The 18113-nt window shown below is 42.7% G+C and overlaps 1 protein-coding gene across 2 annotated transcripts in view; it reads right to left on the bottom strand.

Moving 5' to 3' along the window:
* Positions 1-11256: 11256 nt before the first annotated feature.
* Positions 11257-18113, bottom strand: part of rel (v-rel avian reticuloendotheliosis viral oncogene homolog) — a 26695-nt gene continuing 19838 nt past the window's right edge. For both annotated transcript variants that reach the window (XM_029697541.1, XM_029697542.1), the window contains 5 exons: positions 17513-17653; positions 16524-16628; positions 15649-15864; positions 15350-15493; positions 11257-12678 (listed from right to left, as the gene is read on the bottom strand). In XM_029697541.1, coding sequence (XP_029553401.1) covers positions 11702-12678; positions 15350-15493; positions 15649-15864; positions 16524-16628; positions 17513-17653 — 1583 coding nt within the window. In that variant the 3' untranslated portion in view covers positions 11257-11701. The remainder of the gene's footprint in view (positions 12679-15349; positions 15494-15648; positions 15865-16523; positions 16629-17512; positions 17654-18113) is intronic.

The raw sequence follows: 18113 nt of genomic DNA, 5'->3' as shown, positions 1-18113 counted from the left end.
GGGTTTTTTGGATATTTATTATTTCTTTCCTTGGGTCCAGCTCAGCCCCTTTTTCCCACACCCCCATTACCGTGTGTTTAAAATAAACCTAAAGTGTTTGACGATAGGTTTAAGTTGTCTGTGGATTTCTTCTAGTTCTCAATGTTCCTTTTCACTGTTATGATTTGCATGAAATATGTTACGGGTCTCGTTTCCATCCCCCCTAGACTGCAGGGCCAAAGGGGTTCGTAACATCTAGCTTGAATCATACAAGTCTTTGCCCTGCTTCTGTTATAATGTTCAGTGAGGAGAGATGCTCGAGGTAACTTCCTGATCTGACGTGATTGGGATATGTTGGGGGGTGAGGAAGACAGGAAGAGGGAGGAGAGAAAGCAGAGGAGGAGGAGTGTTACTGGAAATAGGTGGAGGAGCAGGTCAGTCAGGTATATTACATCCCCTCTGGTTGTGTTCCAGGAAATGGGGAAGACACGCACACACGCACACACGCACACGCACACACACACACACACACGCACACACGCACACACGCGCACACGCGCACACACACACACACACACACACACACACACACACAGACACACACACACAGGCACACACACACACAGGCAAACACACACACACACACACAGGCAAACACACACACACACACAGGCAGACACACACACACACAGGCAGACACACACACACACAGGCAGACACACACACACACAGGCAGACACACACACACGCAGACACACGCAGGCAAACACACACACGCAGGCAAACACACACACGCAGGCAAACACACACACGCAGGCAAACACACACACACAGGCAAACACACACACAGGCAAACACACAAGAAAGCGCGCACACCTACATACATACACACACATACAAACAACGCACTTACCAACACACCTACACACACACCTATGAGTGGGCTGGCCTAATGACATAGTTACATAAACTGAAATATTTGCATCAGAACTGTGATGCTACGATTCATGCCTCATGTTTCCCTGTGTATACCCTGACCTTCTCTGTAAGGAGATCACAGAAGGAACGGACTAGATTCTTTCATGTTGTAGTACAACTTCCTGCTGCTGATGACATCATGTTGTACTGTGTGAGCCATATACAGTATGTCTCATCTATCCACCTCATTACAATACTTTTGATTAGTGATTACATAATGCTGGTAGTTAAATGGAAATAGACAGGTCTCACCTATCCACCTCATTACACTACTTTTGATTAGTGATTACATAATGCTGGTAGTCAAATGGAAATAGACAGGTCTCACCTATCCACGTCATTGAGTTGTTATTTGAATTGAATTAAGAGGGAAGACAAAACATCCAAACTGAATTCATGTTAAGTTGACTGCCTGATGTTCACACTGTAGTGTACAGTTGTAAACAACCTGGTTTCAAACCCAAATGTTATCCCACTGAGCTAAAGCCTGATCGTAGCTCTTGAAGCTGCCATGAGTCGTCAAGTCTCGGAGGCAGGGTTACATTACCGTGAGTTGTAGTGTACACATGAAGCAAAAGCAAAAGCCTTGGTGCAGGATGCTAGTTCAGTATCCTCTCTGTGAGGTTAGCTAGCTTTAGCCTGCCCTGTCACCACAGTGCGTAGTGGTGTGTTAAAGAGAGACAGGCAGGATGCTACGTTTTTCTACAGCATTTCATCTCAGGTGTTGATAAGAAAGAACACCACACACATCCAGAAAACATGTCCTGTATTCACAGGTAATGACGTCCCTGTGTTTCTGATATGGACCAGCAGAAAGTACCTTATCCATGCGTTAAACCATCCCTTATGTGAAAAGAATCTCAGGTGTGGTGTATGTCATTTAGCAGGAACTGTAATTCACGTTAGGAGAGGGGAGGGCTTTGCTGTCATGTATGCAACACAACCTCCAAAGAGTTCAAATGGAGACTTTTGCCATAACTTCAGGCAACAGAGATTATGAAGTGTGTTGCCCTTTTAATTATGGAATGTGTTGCCTTTTTAATTACAGAGTATTTTGCATCTGTTAGCTGTCAGTCAAAAAGGGAAATCGAAATGTACTTTTGGCATTAATACCGAGTGGTTAAGGTTAGGGTTTGGGATGGGGTTAAACTTAAGGTTAGGCATTAATTCCAAGTGTTTAAGGTTAGGATTAAGGTTTGCTAGATTGAACCTGCGATGCTCGGAGCCGTAGCTAGCAGTTTAAGCCCATCTTCAACAGATAACAGGTAACAGGCACTCTTGTTGCCCCTAATGGATGGTTGGAAATTGCCATGAAAAGACCATGCCAAAACTTCACTATTCCGGATATGGCTAAACAGTGTATAATCCACTGGTGTTTGGGCTGCAAATACATTCTGTAAGAACCATATTTTCTATGTAGGCTACTTACAATTCTGAACCCTAGGCTAGCTGTTGAAATATTTGCAAAAACACTAGCGCAAATGCTTTTTGAGGGCCAACGATAGCCTTTTTGAGAAGGAAAAGTATCATTTTGCATCAAAAGGAACCAGAGAGGAGAGTGTTAACAGGTATTGTGCTTTGCATAGATACAATCTGATTCAATCCTCTCTCTCGCTCTCTTTCTCTTCCCCTCCCCTCATGTTGTTTATTGACACAGTAGTGTCTCTGAAAAGCTGTGACACAGACCTGAGATAGGAGTGGAGACTCCCGTCAGACAGACAGCTCTTGATGAGAGCCACAGACTCAGGTAGCATCGCAGAATTTCTCAGCAACTCAATCTTCAAAGAGAAAGCGAAAAAGAGTGAAGGGTGAAGAGGAGTGCTGATCTAGGATCAGGTCCCCCCTGTTCATATCATCTTATTCATTATGATCTAAAGGACACAATTGATCCTAAATCAGTACACAACTTTAAGACTCTTTGTGAATATGGGTAAACGCATTATAATAGTAATGATTTAAAAGGCAAAACTGATCCCAAATCAGCTACTCTGAGCTTTGTGAATACAGGCCCTGACCTGACTCAACCTCTCCTCAGGGGAAGGGGTAGGCGAGGGAGGTGTATGTGACACAAGGGAAAGAACACAACTTTGTGTTGACATCATCACAATCGTGATGTGTTTGAATCATCACTCTAGGCCCTACAAATGAAACATTTTGTGACATTAGCCAGGTTTTCATACAATTGGCAACAGATTTTCTTTCAAATATTAAAAAATATGCATAAAGAAAATATGCGCATTTCCACCAAACGGACTTCTTGCAGATAAAAACCAGTGCGTGATGATGTAGTGCACATACAATGTACTTTTTCCCTTAAGTTTTCATGTACCGAATAACAATCTATTGTTCAATGTGTTTCCATCACATTTTGTTACAAAAAAACAGCTAAGTAAAATATCAAATGTGCTTCTGCCTACTCTGTCTGGGCTTGGTATGCGAGTTCTAGCCAGGGTAGACTCTGTGGGTAGGTTAGTCTACATGAAGACATTATGGATAAGAGCAAGAATGTTTTTTATTTGTCTAAACGGCAATCAAGCATTGATCATCATGCCACCAGTATAAGAACCTGAGCAATTATTGGAAAGGAGCAGCAAGCTCCTACTGTCTCCTTCCACCACCCTTTGAAGTTCATCATAACTTATTCCATATGTAGCCTAATTTAAACTGCATGGTTTCCAGAGTGGTAGTGGGACAATGTCATCACATGACTCCAAGTTTACTTCGATATGATGGTAATTATATCAATATTTGTAATACATTTGACCTATACAAAAAGATCCCACCATGTCAAACGAACAAATTATTTGTTGGTATTTATATAATTGTACTGAAAATTCATGTTTCCATCACAGCTGTCCTGATTGTTTTTTATAAGGTATGAATTTAGTCGCATAAAAACTGTGGCTGGAAACGTAGTTACAATTAGGGAACTGAGGCTAGCCTAGGGGATGACTTTGGCAACAGTATTTAATAGAAAGCATTATGGGAAAGCTTTATGTTGAGTCATTACATTTGATTATGGTACATCATTTTTTACATACATTTTTTTTTTAAACCTTTATTTAACGAGGCAAGTCAGTTAAGAACAAATTCTTATTTACAATGATGAGCTAGGAACAGTGGGTTAACTTCCTTGTTCAGGGGCAGAACAACAGATTATTACCTTGTCAGCTGGAGATTCGATTCAGCAACCGTTCGGTTACTGGTCCAACGCTCTAACTTCTAAGCTACCTGCTGGTTACTAGTCCAACGCTCTAACCACTAGGCTACCTGCTGGTTACTGGCCCAACGCTCTAACCACTAGGCTACCTGCTGGTTACTGGTCCAACGCTCTAACCACTAGGCTACCTGTTGGTTACTGGTCCAACGCTCTAACCACTAGGCTATCTGCTGGTTACTGGCCCAACGCTCTAACCACTAGGCTACCTGCTGGTTACTAGTCCAACGCTCTAACCACTAGGCTACCTGCTGGTTACTGGCCCAACTCTCAAACCACTAGGCTACCTGCTGGTTACTAGTCCAACGCTCTAACCACTAGGCTACCTGCTGGTTACTAGTCCAACGCTCTAACCACTAGGCTACCTGCTGGTTACTGGCCCAACTCTCTAACCACTAGGCTACCTGCTGGTTACTAGTCCAACGCTCTAACCACTAGGCTACCTGCTGGTTACTGCCCCAACGCTCTAACCACTAGGCTACCTGCTGGTTACTGGTCCAACGCTCTAACCACTAGGCTACCTGCTGGTTACTGGCCCAACGCTCTAACCACTAGGCTACCTGCTGGTTACTGGCCCAACGTTCTAACCACTAGGCTACCTGCTGGTTACTGGTCCAACGCTCTAACCACTAGGCTACCTGCCGGTTACTGGCCCAACGCTCTAACCACTAGGCTACCTGCCGGTTACTGGCCCAACGCTCTAACCACTAGGCTACCTGCCGGTTACTGGCCCAACGCTCTAACCACTAGGCTACCTGCCGTACTGGCCCAACGCTCTAACCACTAGGCTACCTGCCGGTTACTGGCCCAACGCTCTAACCACTAGGCTACCTGCCGGTTACTGGCCCAACGCTCTAACCACTAGGCTACCTGCCGGTTACTGGCCCAACGCTCTAACCACTAGGCTACCTGCCGGTTACTGGCCCAACGCTCTAACCACTAGGCTACCTGCCGGTTACTGGCCCAACGCTCTAACCACTAGGCTACCTGCCACCGGTCGATGAACCTTCCAGTAACATTAGTTAGGCAATAATGGATTGAATGTTAAGATATTTCATCTGTTCATTAGTGGGAAATAGCCTCTTATCACATAGACAGAGGTTCTGACTTATGATCGATTACACTATTTCAGCCTGACAACAACAACTGTAAAATTATATATTAAATTAATGTCCTGTGTCTTCAAAACGTCACGTACAGTCACATCTAATAAAAACAAAACACTAAAAACTTTCAGAACTGTTTTGTAATTGTTCTTCAATATTAGCTACCAGAATAGAGGAACCTATATGCCAAAGTCTTGAATCAACCCACAACCACAATGTGGAAGCCAGACAGCTACATCATGAACAAGTTTGTGTTGTAAATTGCACCCTATTCCATATCAGTGGTGCAAAGTTCTTAAGTAAAAATACTTTAAAGTACTACTTAAGTCATTTTTTTGGGGTATCTGTACTTTATTATTTATATTTTTGACAACTTTTACTTTTACTTCACTACATTCCTAAAGAAAATGATGTACATTTTATTCCATACATATTCCCTGACACCCAAAAGTACTTGTTGTGTTTGAAATGCTCTGCAGGACGGAAATTGCCAAATTCACACACATATCAAGAGAACATCCCTGGTCATTACTGCCGCTGATCACCGAGGTAAAGCTAGTTTCAAATTGGATATTCGCCTGTCGTTTTCCTTATGTTCACCAACAGCAGTTAGGGACCGTCAATATAGTGACAAACACATTTTTCAAATTTCAATAGCTCTTTCACCATTATTCCTAAAACTTTAAAAACTGGGTCTAGCTAACCCGATGGCATAGACACAAACTGCACTCTATTTTGTCGATTTACATCTAGCATAATTTGAAATTATTTATTACAATTTTTGAATTTCAATAGCTCTTTCGTCATATGATCTACTGACTTCAAACAAGGTTCAGAATGTCCACTCAGTGGGCCTACACATTGCACACACTTTAGTTTGTCCATTTTCATTTCACACGTTTTTACATGAATTTTTCAATCTTTTATATTTCAATAGCTACTTGGTCATGTGACCTACTGACTTCAAACAAGGTTCATAATGTCCACTGACTACCCTTCTATATTGCACATGCTTTAGTTTGTCCATTTTCATCTCTCATGATTTTACATGAATTCTTCAAACATTTGAATTTTACATGTATTTTTATTTTATTTTAAATTTCAATAGCTCCTTGGTCATGTGACCTACTGACTTCAAACAAGGTTCAGAATGTCCACTGACTACCCTTATATAGTCAGTGGACTATAGTTATTCCATTGTACTGGAATACTCTAATACATATTAGCATTTTACATACATTCATAAGTGTAATAATTTGTTATGACATAGTGTCACGTCCTGACCATAGAAAGCTGTTATTTTCTATGGTAGAGTAGGTCAGGGCGTGACGGGGGGTGTTCTAGTTTAGTTTTTCTATGTTGTCAGGTTCTAGTTTAGTATTTCTATGTTGGGTTTTGTTTGGGATGATCTCCAATTAGAGGCAGCTGGTCCTCGTTGTCTCTAATTGGAGATCATGCTTAAGTAGGGTTTTTTTCCACCTGAGTTTGTGGGAGATTGTTTTTGAGTACGTGTATGTTAACTCTGCATCACGGTTTGTTGTTTTTGTTATTCAGTTTATTTATATGTATTGCATAGTTTCACAGTGTAAATAAAATGTGGAACGACACACACGCTGCACTTTGGTCCGCTCCTCCTTTCGACAACCATGACACATACTGTGAAAAACTCTCTTGGCTGCTGGCTCTGTCACTCCAGACATGTGCAGAGCAGACTGAAAGGGGAAGGGTAGCTCTTGACTTGAACCACAGGGGTTCTCTGTAAAGAGAGAGTAATCCAAAAGGCACAGACACACCCCTTGACTTTCAATTGGCACCCTTGACCTGTATTTATTCTCTCCTGATTGGTCTACGTGGTGCTTAGTCAATGGGAACTCTGTTGCCGGCTCCATCATAACGTTTTTACACAGTCTGGCAGTCTGACTAAAGTGCCAGAGATATGAGGAGAGGCTAGAGGTTGACCAATTAATTGGCATGGCCTATCAACTCCCGAGATTAGGCTGGCAATACTAAAGTGCCTATACAAACATCCAATAGTCAAAGGTATATGAAATACAAATGGTATTGAGAGAAATAGTCAACGCGTTATAATTCCTATAATAACTACAACCTAAAACTTAACTGGGAATATTGAAGAACTGGGAATATTGAACCACCAGCTTTCATATGTTCTCATGTTCTGAGCAAGGAGCTTAAACGTTAGCTTTTTTACATGGCACATATTGCACTTTTACTTTCTTCTCCAACACTGTGTTTTTGCATTATTTAAACCAAATTGAACATGTTTCATTATTTATTTGAGACTAAATAGATTTTATTTATGTATTATATTAAGTTAAAATAAAAGTGTTCATTGTTCATTCAGTATTGTTGTACTTGTCATTATTACAAATATATATATATAAAAATCAGCCGATTAATCGGCATCGGCTTTTTTTGGCCCTCCAATAATCGGTATCGGCGGTGAAAAGTCATAATCGGTTGACCTCTAGGAGACACATCCTCCTTTGTATTTATGGGAACAAATATTTCCTAACACTTTGGATCCTATTCTTGGACAGTTAGAAGACACAATGCGTCAATACTTTGCCCTTTTCCTTTATGATTGATATTAATGATGAAAGGAGATATTATCTCTCTCTCTCCTATTGTTGTAGCTGAATAATGGCAAAATACAAAAACTGGGAAAATAAGTTCTTAGAACTACCAATTATTATGGATAAATACTAAAGAAAAGGGTAAACACAACACTGGACTGAACCCCCTAATTGTCAAACTAATATTAATGTACAACAATATAGAAGATTCATGACTAGAGGTTATGCGATATGGGTGTGTAATTAGAGGTTATGCGATATCCACTGCACGCTTCTTAGGTGTGTAATTGACATGACCAAGGAGCAATTGAAATGTAAAACTATGAAAAATGTACGTTACACTGCATGATTTTACAGCACACAAACAAGAGTGTGCAATATATAAGGCTAGTCTGTGGACATTCTGAAGTTTGTTTGAGTCCAGTAGGTCACATGACCAAGGAGCTATTGACATTTTTAAGTTTGAGAAATATGTGTAAAAATGTGTGAGATGAAAATGAATAAACCAAAGGGTGTGCAATATAAAAGGGTAGTCAGTGGACATTCTGAACCTTGTTTGAGTCAAGTAGGTCACATGACCAAGGAGCTATTGAAATTCAATTGTAAAAAAACATTTGTACTTTGCTTACGCTCCCTAACTAATTCAACTAGGAATACAAAATGCTGCTCACATTTCCACATGTTTAATAGCTTTGGAAAGTGAATAAATGTCCAAATCGTGAAAATAAGACTTGTGCAATGTTGTGCACAATTTCTCCAACATTATAACACTTATTTGGTGTCTGTGGCTCAAGTGGTTTGAAAGCTATTGAGGTTTGAAAGCGCGAATATCTGTTGAATATCCAACTTCAACTGTCTTTACCTCGGTCCCCTGATCTGACTCACTAAACACAAATGCTTTGTTTATAAATTACGTCTGAGTGTTGGAGTGTGTTCCTGCCTATCCGTAAATTAACAAAATAAACAAGGAAATGGTGCCGTCTGGTTTGCTTTATATGAGGAATTTAAAATGATTTCTACGTTTACTTTTGACACTTAAGAACATTTTAGCAATTACATATACTTTTGATACTTAAGTATATTTAAAAGCAAATACATTTAGACTTTTACTCAAGTAGTATTTTACCGGGTGACTTTCACTTTCACTCAAGTCATTTTCTACTAAGGTATCTTTATTTTTACTCAAGTATGATAATTGGGTACTTTTCCCACCACTATGCACTACTTTTGACCAGAGCCCAACTAGGCTTCAACTCTATAAGCCCTGGTTAAAAGTAGTGCACTACATAGGGAATAGGGTACCATTTGGAATGCATTAAAAGAAAAGAAAAAAAGTGTTTTAAAAAGCATGACTGGAAATTTGGACAGTGGGGTGGTTAAAAACACTGTATCCATTTACCAAAACATCCAGCATTGCATCACCACGGATGACTATTGCCCCATCCAAAGACAGGAATGGTGAACACTGGTTTACTGTAAATCATGCAATAGGCAACTTTAAGGCAACAACAAAAAAAGTGAGCATGAATATAACCACAGTAAAGCTACGGGATTGGCTGTCCGGCCTCCAGAAAGGACCTGTGTCTAACAAGGACAGACTCACGAGGACAACATCTTGCTATTGGTAAAAGATATTGTGAACATTGTTACATTAGAGCCGCCCTGTAATGATCTTTCATATTTCACATGTTAGATCAAAGGAGAAGTTGCACTTTAAATTATTAGGCTCAAATGTCATTAAAAAGTTACAAGAATATGTCGCCTGACAGAGAATATGAAATACTGATTATTTCGTCCACTGGAAATGAGTACTAAGTATGTTGTTTCCCATTCGATACAATCAATTGCAAACTTGTCTGGAATAAAATAAAGATTTTTATTAAGAATTAATTGCATAAAACATTTAGGAAAAACCACAGAAACATCATCAGCTTACAAAATGTTGTTCATGAAAATAATAAAACTTTTTAAGACAAAAAGCCATCAACATTTATAAACCATACATACAGTATTTATAAACCATACATACAGTATTTATAAACCATACATACAGTATTTATAAACCATACATACAGTATTTGGGTAAAATATGACATGAAAAGTAACTGATGCATTTGATGTGGAACCACGGTCAGCATCCCAAAGTGCACCTTATCCCCTATACCGTGCACTAGTTTTGATCAGAGCCATAATATAGTGCACAAGGGAATAGGGTGCCATTTGGGATTTTCCATAGTGTTGATCACATCACAATGCTCTGAGAACTCTGGGATAGATAGCCCACGTGATTATTAATATGACATAGCCATTACCAGGGAATACCACAGTGCTACCTACCACTGGTCCTGTTGAAATACTTTAGAAATGCATCCTTCCTTCCTACCTCACCTGAAGTCATCATGGATCTCAATTGGTTGGATTGGTGGAAGTAATAAGGTGATCACTTTGCTTTCAGCTATACTATCACTTGTAGCTCAGTGAGTGATAGGATAGGTCAAGGAAACAAGGACGCATCTCTGAAGTATTCCAACAGTGACTGACTGGACACTCCCAGAATCTTCCTCTGAGGGAATCTGAGTACCTCGCCACTCTTCAGAGCTATAGCATTTGTAGAGATTTAACATGCTAAACTCTCAACTGGCTTTATTGTAGATGTACAGGACATACAACACTTTACCCAAAGTGGACTTGTCCTAATACCTCTATAATGCTGTTATAACAGCTGACGTAACAGGTCATGACAGTTTTTTATGATCAACTTTTATAAATGTTTTTATATTTTTTGTATTTTTACCCCTTTTTCTCCCCAATTTCATGGTTTCCAATTGGTAGTTACAGTCTTGTCCCATCGCTGCAACTCCCGTACGGACTCGGGAGAGGTGAAGGTCGAGAGCCATGCATCCTCCTAAACACAACCCAGCCAAGCCACACTGCTTTTTGACACAATGTCCGCTTAACCCAGAAGCCAACCGCACCAATGTGTCGGAGAAAACACAGCGTCACCTGGCGACCGTGTCAGCGTGCACAGCGCCCGGCCCGCCACAGGAGTCGCTAGAGCACGATCGGACAAGAACATCCCGGGCCGGCCAAACCCTCCCCTAACCTGGACGACACTGGGCCAATTGTGTGCAGCCCCATGGGTCTCCCGGTCGCGGCCGGCTGCGACAGAGCCTGGACTCAAACCAGGATCTCTAGTGGCACAGCTAGAACAGTGTCAGACCACCGGGCCACTCTGGAGGCTCTATGATCAACATTACACTGCAACATAACACTGTCATGGAACATGGAACAGTAGACAGTTGAAACCGGACATTAGAACCACAAGGTTCTATCTGATAAAAGTTCATTCTGAGATAATTGGCTTCAAAGTTCCGAACCCTCATTGGTTTGAATGGTGTGAACAATTTTAAACGTGTGTTCTTTTTAACTTACAACATGATTTGGGGTCATTTCATGGGAGGTGTAACCACATTCTTACAGCTGTATGCGTTAGTAAGGCCATTATAACAGCCCACTTCAAGTAAAGTGTTGACAAAAACATACTATCACCTGTTTATCCTCAAAAGCATATTCATCATGTTAAAACCACAAAGCATTGATTACTTCTGTTGGCAGAGAACTCAACCCATCTAACTCTGAGACTGATTGAGTGATAAAAAAAAGTACATTCATATCATATTCATATAGCCAGTTGAGTTACCTTTGCCCTGAAAATATCTCTATATCTGTTCACAAGTTCTGACCACATTCTTGCACAGACAAAATGACTAAGCGCTTGCTCACTGAGACTGCCTGAAGCATTTTTCACAGGCTGAGAATGTGCCGAGTCACTGCGGTGGAGTGGAAAAGGCCCAGGCAGCCAAGGAGTCAAAATGGACACCTTCTTGCCCCATTCCATTGGCTGGGGTGAAGGGGTTCTGTAAGTTCTTGAGGGCCTGGATGTTGTTGGAGTTGCTATTGGTGCTTTCATGCCTTGCTGTCTCCATGGCGATGCCGTTGCTGTTACTCATAGGCCGGGGAAGGAGGTTGGCGTACGACTGCTGTTGCTGGCCGTCCGAGGCGGAGAAGGAACAAGAGGCGATCATCTGGCCCTCTTGTCCCCCAGTTAGGGGCTCCTGCTTCAGTTGGAAGGTGGTCTGAGGGCCCCCTCCTCCCACCAGGCCCTGGATGATCTCATCACTCTCCACGCTATCCAGGAGGAAGCCGAACCCCGCTTCGCCACCGCTGTTCCAGGGTGCCTGGAGGCCCAGGGTCTGGGTCTGACTCCCCTGGATCTGCCCTTCCTGGCTCCCCATGCCCTGGGAGAAGGATGACACTTTCCTCTGGTGGAGCTGCTGGTGTATATGCTGGTTGTGGAAGTGCTGCTGCTGGTGGAGGTGCTGCTGATGAGGGTGCTGGTGGTGCTGGAGATCAGGCCCACCGGGCTGGGCTTGGCTGGCCGAAGGACCCTGGAGATTGGACTCCAGACCCAGACATTGCAGGTCCCCCATGGTGAGTTGGGGCAGGATGTTACCACTACCGCTGCTCTCCCCTCCATGAAGGTACCCAGAGGTAACACGGTGGTTCCCCTGCTGTTGCTGCATACAGTTACCCTGGCTACTACCGGTGCTCGAGGGGTTAATTCTGATGGTCTCCAGGGACAAAGTCGGGTTGGGTTGGGGCCACATCTGGTTGATGGATGTCATCATTGTGCGCTGCTGAGGGCTATGTTGTTGGTAATGTTGGTTGGCGTGGTTGTACATGGTGGGAGGGGTTTGGCGCATCATAGCGGGAGAGGGCTGTTTCATGTATATGTTGTTGATGTCTGGCAAAGAGGAGGTTTGGAGATTAGTGTTGTTGTGTATATAGAAATACATCTCTACAACAATGCTTAAAAACAGCCTGGTCTCAGAGCAAAACAATACATCTCGGCAACAAGGCTTAAATAAAGCCTGGTCTCAGAGCAAAACAATACATCTCGGCAACAAGGCTTAAATACACCCTGGTCTCAGAGCAAAACAATACACCTCTACAACAACGCTTAAATACAGCCTGGTCTCAGGGCAAAACAATAAATCTCTACAACAAGGCTTAAATACAGCCTGGTCTCAGAGCAAAACGATACATCTCTACAACAAGGCTAAAATACAGCCTGGTCTCAGAGCAAAAACGTCAAATATTTTCCTAAAATCCAAGCCACTATTTAGTATGATACAGTGAGGGAAAAAAGTATTTGATCCCCTGCTGATTTTGTACGTTTGCCCACTGACAAAGAAATTATCAGTCTATAATTTTAATGGTAGGTTTATTTGAACAGTGAGAGACAGAATAAAAACAAAAAAATCCAGAAAAACGCATGTCAAAAATGTTATAAAATTATTTGCATTTTAATGAGGGAAATAAGTAATTGACCCCCTCTCAATCAGAAAGATTTTTGGCTCCCAGGTGTCTTTTATACAGGTAACGAGCTGAGATGAGGAGCACACTCTTAAAGGGAGTGCTCCTAATCTCAGCTTGTTACCTGTATAAAAGACACCTGTCCACAGAAACAATCAATCAATCAGATTCCAAACTCTCCACCATGGCCAAGACCAAAGAGCTCTCCAAGGATGTCAGGGACAAGATTGTAGACCTACACAAGGCTGGAATGGGGTACAAGATCATCGCCAAGCAGCTTGGTGAGAAGGTGACAACAGTTGGTGCGATTATTCGGAGGAATGCTGCCTATGACCCCAAGAACACCATCCCCACCATCAAACAGGGAGGTGGAAACATTATGCTTGGGGGTGTTTTTCTGCTAAGGGGACAGGACAACTTCACCGCATCAAAGAGACGATGGACGGGGCCATGTACCGACAAATCTTGGGTGAGAACCTCTTCCCTCAGCCAGGGTATTGAAAATGGGTCGTGGATGGGTATTCCAGCATGACAATGACCCAAAACACACGGCCAAGGCAACAAAGGAGGGGCTCAAGAAGAAGCACATTAAGGTCCTGGAGTTGCCTAGCCAGTCTCCAGACCTTAATCCCATAGATAATCTGTGGAGGGAGCTGAAGGTTCGAGTTGCCAAACGTCAGCCTCGAAACCTTAATGACTTGGAGAAGATCTGCAAAGAGGAGTGGGACAAAATCCCTCCTGAGATGTGTGCAAACCTGGTGGCCAACTACAAGAAATATCTGACCTGTGTGATTGCCAACAAGGGTTTTGCCACCAAGTACTAAGTCATGTTTTGCAGAGGGGTCAAATACTTATTTCCCTCATTAAAATGCAAATAATTTTATAACATTTTTGACATGCATTTATCTGGATTTTGTTGTTATTCTGTCTCTCTCTGTTCAAATAAACCTACCATTAAAATTATAGACTGATCATTTCTTTGTCAGTGGGCAAACGTACAAAATCATCAGGGGATCAAATACTTTTTTCCCCCACTGTATGTATAACGTGAACGTGGAGCTAGCAACTCAAATGTTGTGCGTTCGAATCTCATCACGGACAACTTTAGTGTTTTAGCTAATTATCAATTTTGCAACTACTTACTACTTTTTAGCTACTTTGCAACTACTTAACATGTTAGCTAACCCTTCCGCTAACCCTAACCTTTACCATTTAACCTAACTCCTAACCCTAACCTTAACCCTAACCTAACGTAATATATCATACTAAACTAGTGATACATAATATGTCATAATAAACTATTTGAATGTAATATATCATACTAAAGCAGTTGAATGTAATATATCACACTAAACTAGTCGAACCTCATACTTAAAAAAATATATATTATTTAACCTTTATTTAACTAGGCAAGTCAGTTAAGAACAAATTCTTATTTACAATGATTGCCTACCCCGGCCAAACCCTCCCCTTACCCGGATGATGCTGGGCCAATTGTGAGCCACCCTATGGGACTCCCGATCACGGGCCGGTTGTGATACAGCCCGGGATCGAACCAGGGTCTGTAGTGATGCCTCAAGCACAACGATGCAGTGCCTTAGACCACTGCACCACTCGGGAGCCCAAAAACACTAAACTAGTCGAATGTACATTTACATTTACGTCATTTAGCAGACGCTCTTATCCAGAGCGACTTACAAATTGGTGCATTCACCTTATATGTAATACATCATACTAAACGGGTCAAATGCGATCAAGGTGTAGGAAACTATACGTCCTGCAATTCGTCTTATATTGTACGACCGCTATTACATTGGTAGGCCAATGTTATGTAACCTAATGTAAAGTAACATATCATGCTAAATAGAGTGGCATGGATTTCGTAAAATATAATATGTTTTGCTCTGAGACCAGGTTGTTAAGTAAAGTTTATTTCAGTGGGAGATTTTATGTGTGTGTGTGAGTGTGTGCGTTCCACAGACAGCCACAGACAGACAAACACAGATAAAGAGGGGTAGCAGGTGGTTTAAGATAAGAGGATCAGTGTCTGGGTCTAGGTCGGGATTGGTTACGTGGTTTGTGTGTGTGTTTTCTCTTACCTTTTCTCATGGCCTGGGCCATGGGACTGTGTGGTACTGCCTTCGGTCTGTTCATCGGATTCATTCCACCTAAAGGTAGGAACCCGGGTAAGGTTTTCATCAGGTGCTCTCTTCTCCTCTTCTTCTCCTGGCAACCATAGGGATCTGTGGACAACACACAGATACTTTGTTAAAGTGTCAGCCAGTGGAAACCAACATTCATATGGTATGTTCCTGATTAATAGAGCAGTCAACATGAATGAGTAAACTATTATTACAACAGGGAAAGAATGAATATAAAAATGATATGGCTTCCTCACCCTTGTCGTCGGGTAGATATCTGAACTCCATGGGCTCGCTGACTTCCTGGTCGGTGGGACGGCGTAACTGCATGTGCACAGTGACTGGGCCGGTGATGGACGTGTCGTAGTAGGGCGGGCTCTTAAAGACGATGGCCACCTGGCGGTGAACGTCAGCCTGGGAGAAGGAGCCCTTAGCCTCCCAGCCAGGAGTGAAGAAACGCACCTCAATGTCATCTGGACAGGAGCACGGAATGAGAGGGATGGAGGGATGAGGAAATGAAGGAGTGGGTGAATAGGAGAGGAGAGACAAGGACTATGACTAAGGAAGTGCATGGATGATGGATGGATGGATGGATGAATGGATGGATGAATGGATGAATGGATGGATGAATGGATGAATGGATGGATGAATGGATGAATGGATGAATGGATGGATGGATGAATGGATGGATGGATGGATGAATGGGTGGATGGATGGATGAATGGATGGATGGATGGATGAATGGATGGATGAATGGATGAATGGATGGATGAATGGATGAATGGATGGATGAATGGATGGATGGATGGATGAATGGATGGATGAATGGATGAATGGATGGATGGATGGATGAATGGGTGGATGGATGGATGAATGGGTGGATGAATGGATGGATGAATGGGTGGATGAATGGATGGATGGGTGGATGGATGAATGGATGGATGAATGGGTGGATGAATGGGTGGATGAATGAATGGATGGATGGATGGATGGATGGATGAATGGATGGATGGATGAATGGGTGGATGGATGGATGAATGAAAAGAGACATATAGCAGTACATTGTAATCCATGGTAGGGAAGGTGAGAATACATATTTTCAATTTCTTTACAATCTGTGGACATACTGTACCTTTCTGGACTTTATCACACAGCAGAAAGATCTCGTCTCCTCCCTTCACACACCCACTGTTCCTGTTGACCCGACAGATACGCAGCTCAGCCGTGTTCGGAGCCCCTTGGTGACAAAGGTTACAGGAGAGGAGATGGCAAAGGTTACACGGTGTGTGTGTGTGTGTGTGTGTGTGTGTGTGTGTGTGTGTGTGCGCAAGCATGCCATGTATGTATATTGTGAGTGAAATCTCTTTAACCCTACACTCTTGTCTGGTATAAAAAATGACTTTAGGGACAGACGACAGGGGCATCAAGTTATTGTGGAGTGCTCTCTAACTAGATAGAGAAGCACATGCATGCTTTCATATGAGGAAGTGAACCATGGCAACAGTGCTGCTTAAAACATTCATGTTAATGTTGAGTTTGTGGTCTGCTTGCTTCCTCTTTCTCTATAAACAGAAGGGGTGCAATGTCAGACGGAGAATGTAGCCAGGTCACACTCAAAACCTCTATCTAACGTCATAAGATAGCATTAGCGTAGTAGTCACTCTTGCTTCTACTCACTGTTGTCTTAGATGAGGTTGGTGCTAGCTAGCTTTAGCCTGGCTATGGTTAGTCCTAGCTAGTGTTAGCCTGGCTACAGTGCTCACTGGTAATGTATATAGAGGTCTGTAAGCAAGCTAGGGTTAGCCTAGCTACTGGATACTCACTGTTGCTGTAGATGGGGGTGGTGCTAGCGAGCATTAGCCTGGCTAGGGTTGGTGCTAGCATTAGCCTGGCTATGTTACGGTTTTCGTATATGGAGTTATTTAAGCTAGCTAGCATTAGCATAGCTATACTCACTGTTGTCGTAGATGGGTTTGTGCTAGTGTTAGCCTGGCTATTCAATGTCTAGGCTAGCTAGTGTTAGCCTAGCTATACTCACTGTTGTCGTAGATGAGGTTTGTGTTAGCGTTAGCCTGGCTATTCAACGTCTAGGCTAGCTAGTGATAGCCTAGCTATACTCACTGTTGTCATAGATGGGGTTTGTGACAATGGGGTTGAGGGCGCGGTTGTAGTGTCCGGTGTCGTCCTGTAGGAACACCTGGAGACAGAGACGCACCACGTTCAGGTCGTACTCCTCCGTCTGTAACAGCTGCTCCCGTGGCACTGTGGGGACACACATCAATCAGTCAGTCAGTCAATCAATCAATCAAACGAACGTCAAGTAAATATACGCACACACACACACACAGACACACACACAGACATGCACGCACGCACGCACGCATGCACGCACACACACACACACACACGGGATGACATGACCTTGTTCAGTGGTTGAATACGCGAGTAGTAGATAGGCTACTCGTTTCCACGTAGTTGAAACACGATTGGCCACAATAGGAAAGTGAAACATCATCTCTTTTCAAAAAGTTTAAATACGACAGAGAAGGAAAGGAAAACTGGGTTGCACTGAGATCTAAGAGAGAGAGGGGGAGAGAGAGGGGGAGGGGGAGAGAGAGAGAGAGAGGGAGAGGGGAGGGTGGAGAGAGAGAGAGGGAGAGCGAGAGAGGGAGAGAGAGGGAGAGAGAGAGAGAGAGCGAGAGAGGAGAGAGGGAGAGAGAGA

Source organism: Salmo trutta, chromosome 18 (assembly GCF_901001165.1).
Source record: "Salmo trutta chromosome 18, fSalTru1.1, whole genome shotgun sequence".
Taxonomy (NCBI): domain Eukaryota; kingdom Metazoa; phylum Chordata; class Actinopteri; order Salmoniformes; family Salmonidae; genus Salmo; species Salmo trutta.
Note: the sequence above shows the minus strand (reverse complement) of the source record. Positions and strands in the feature narration are given on the sequence as shown.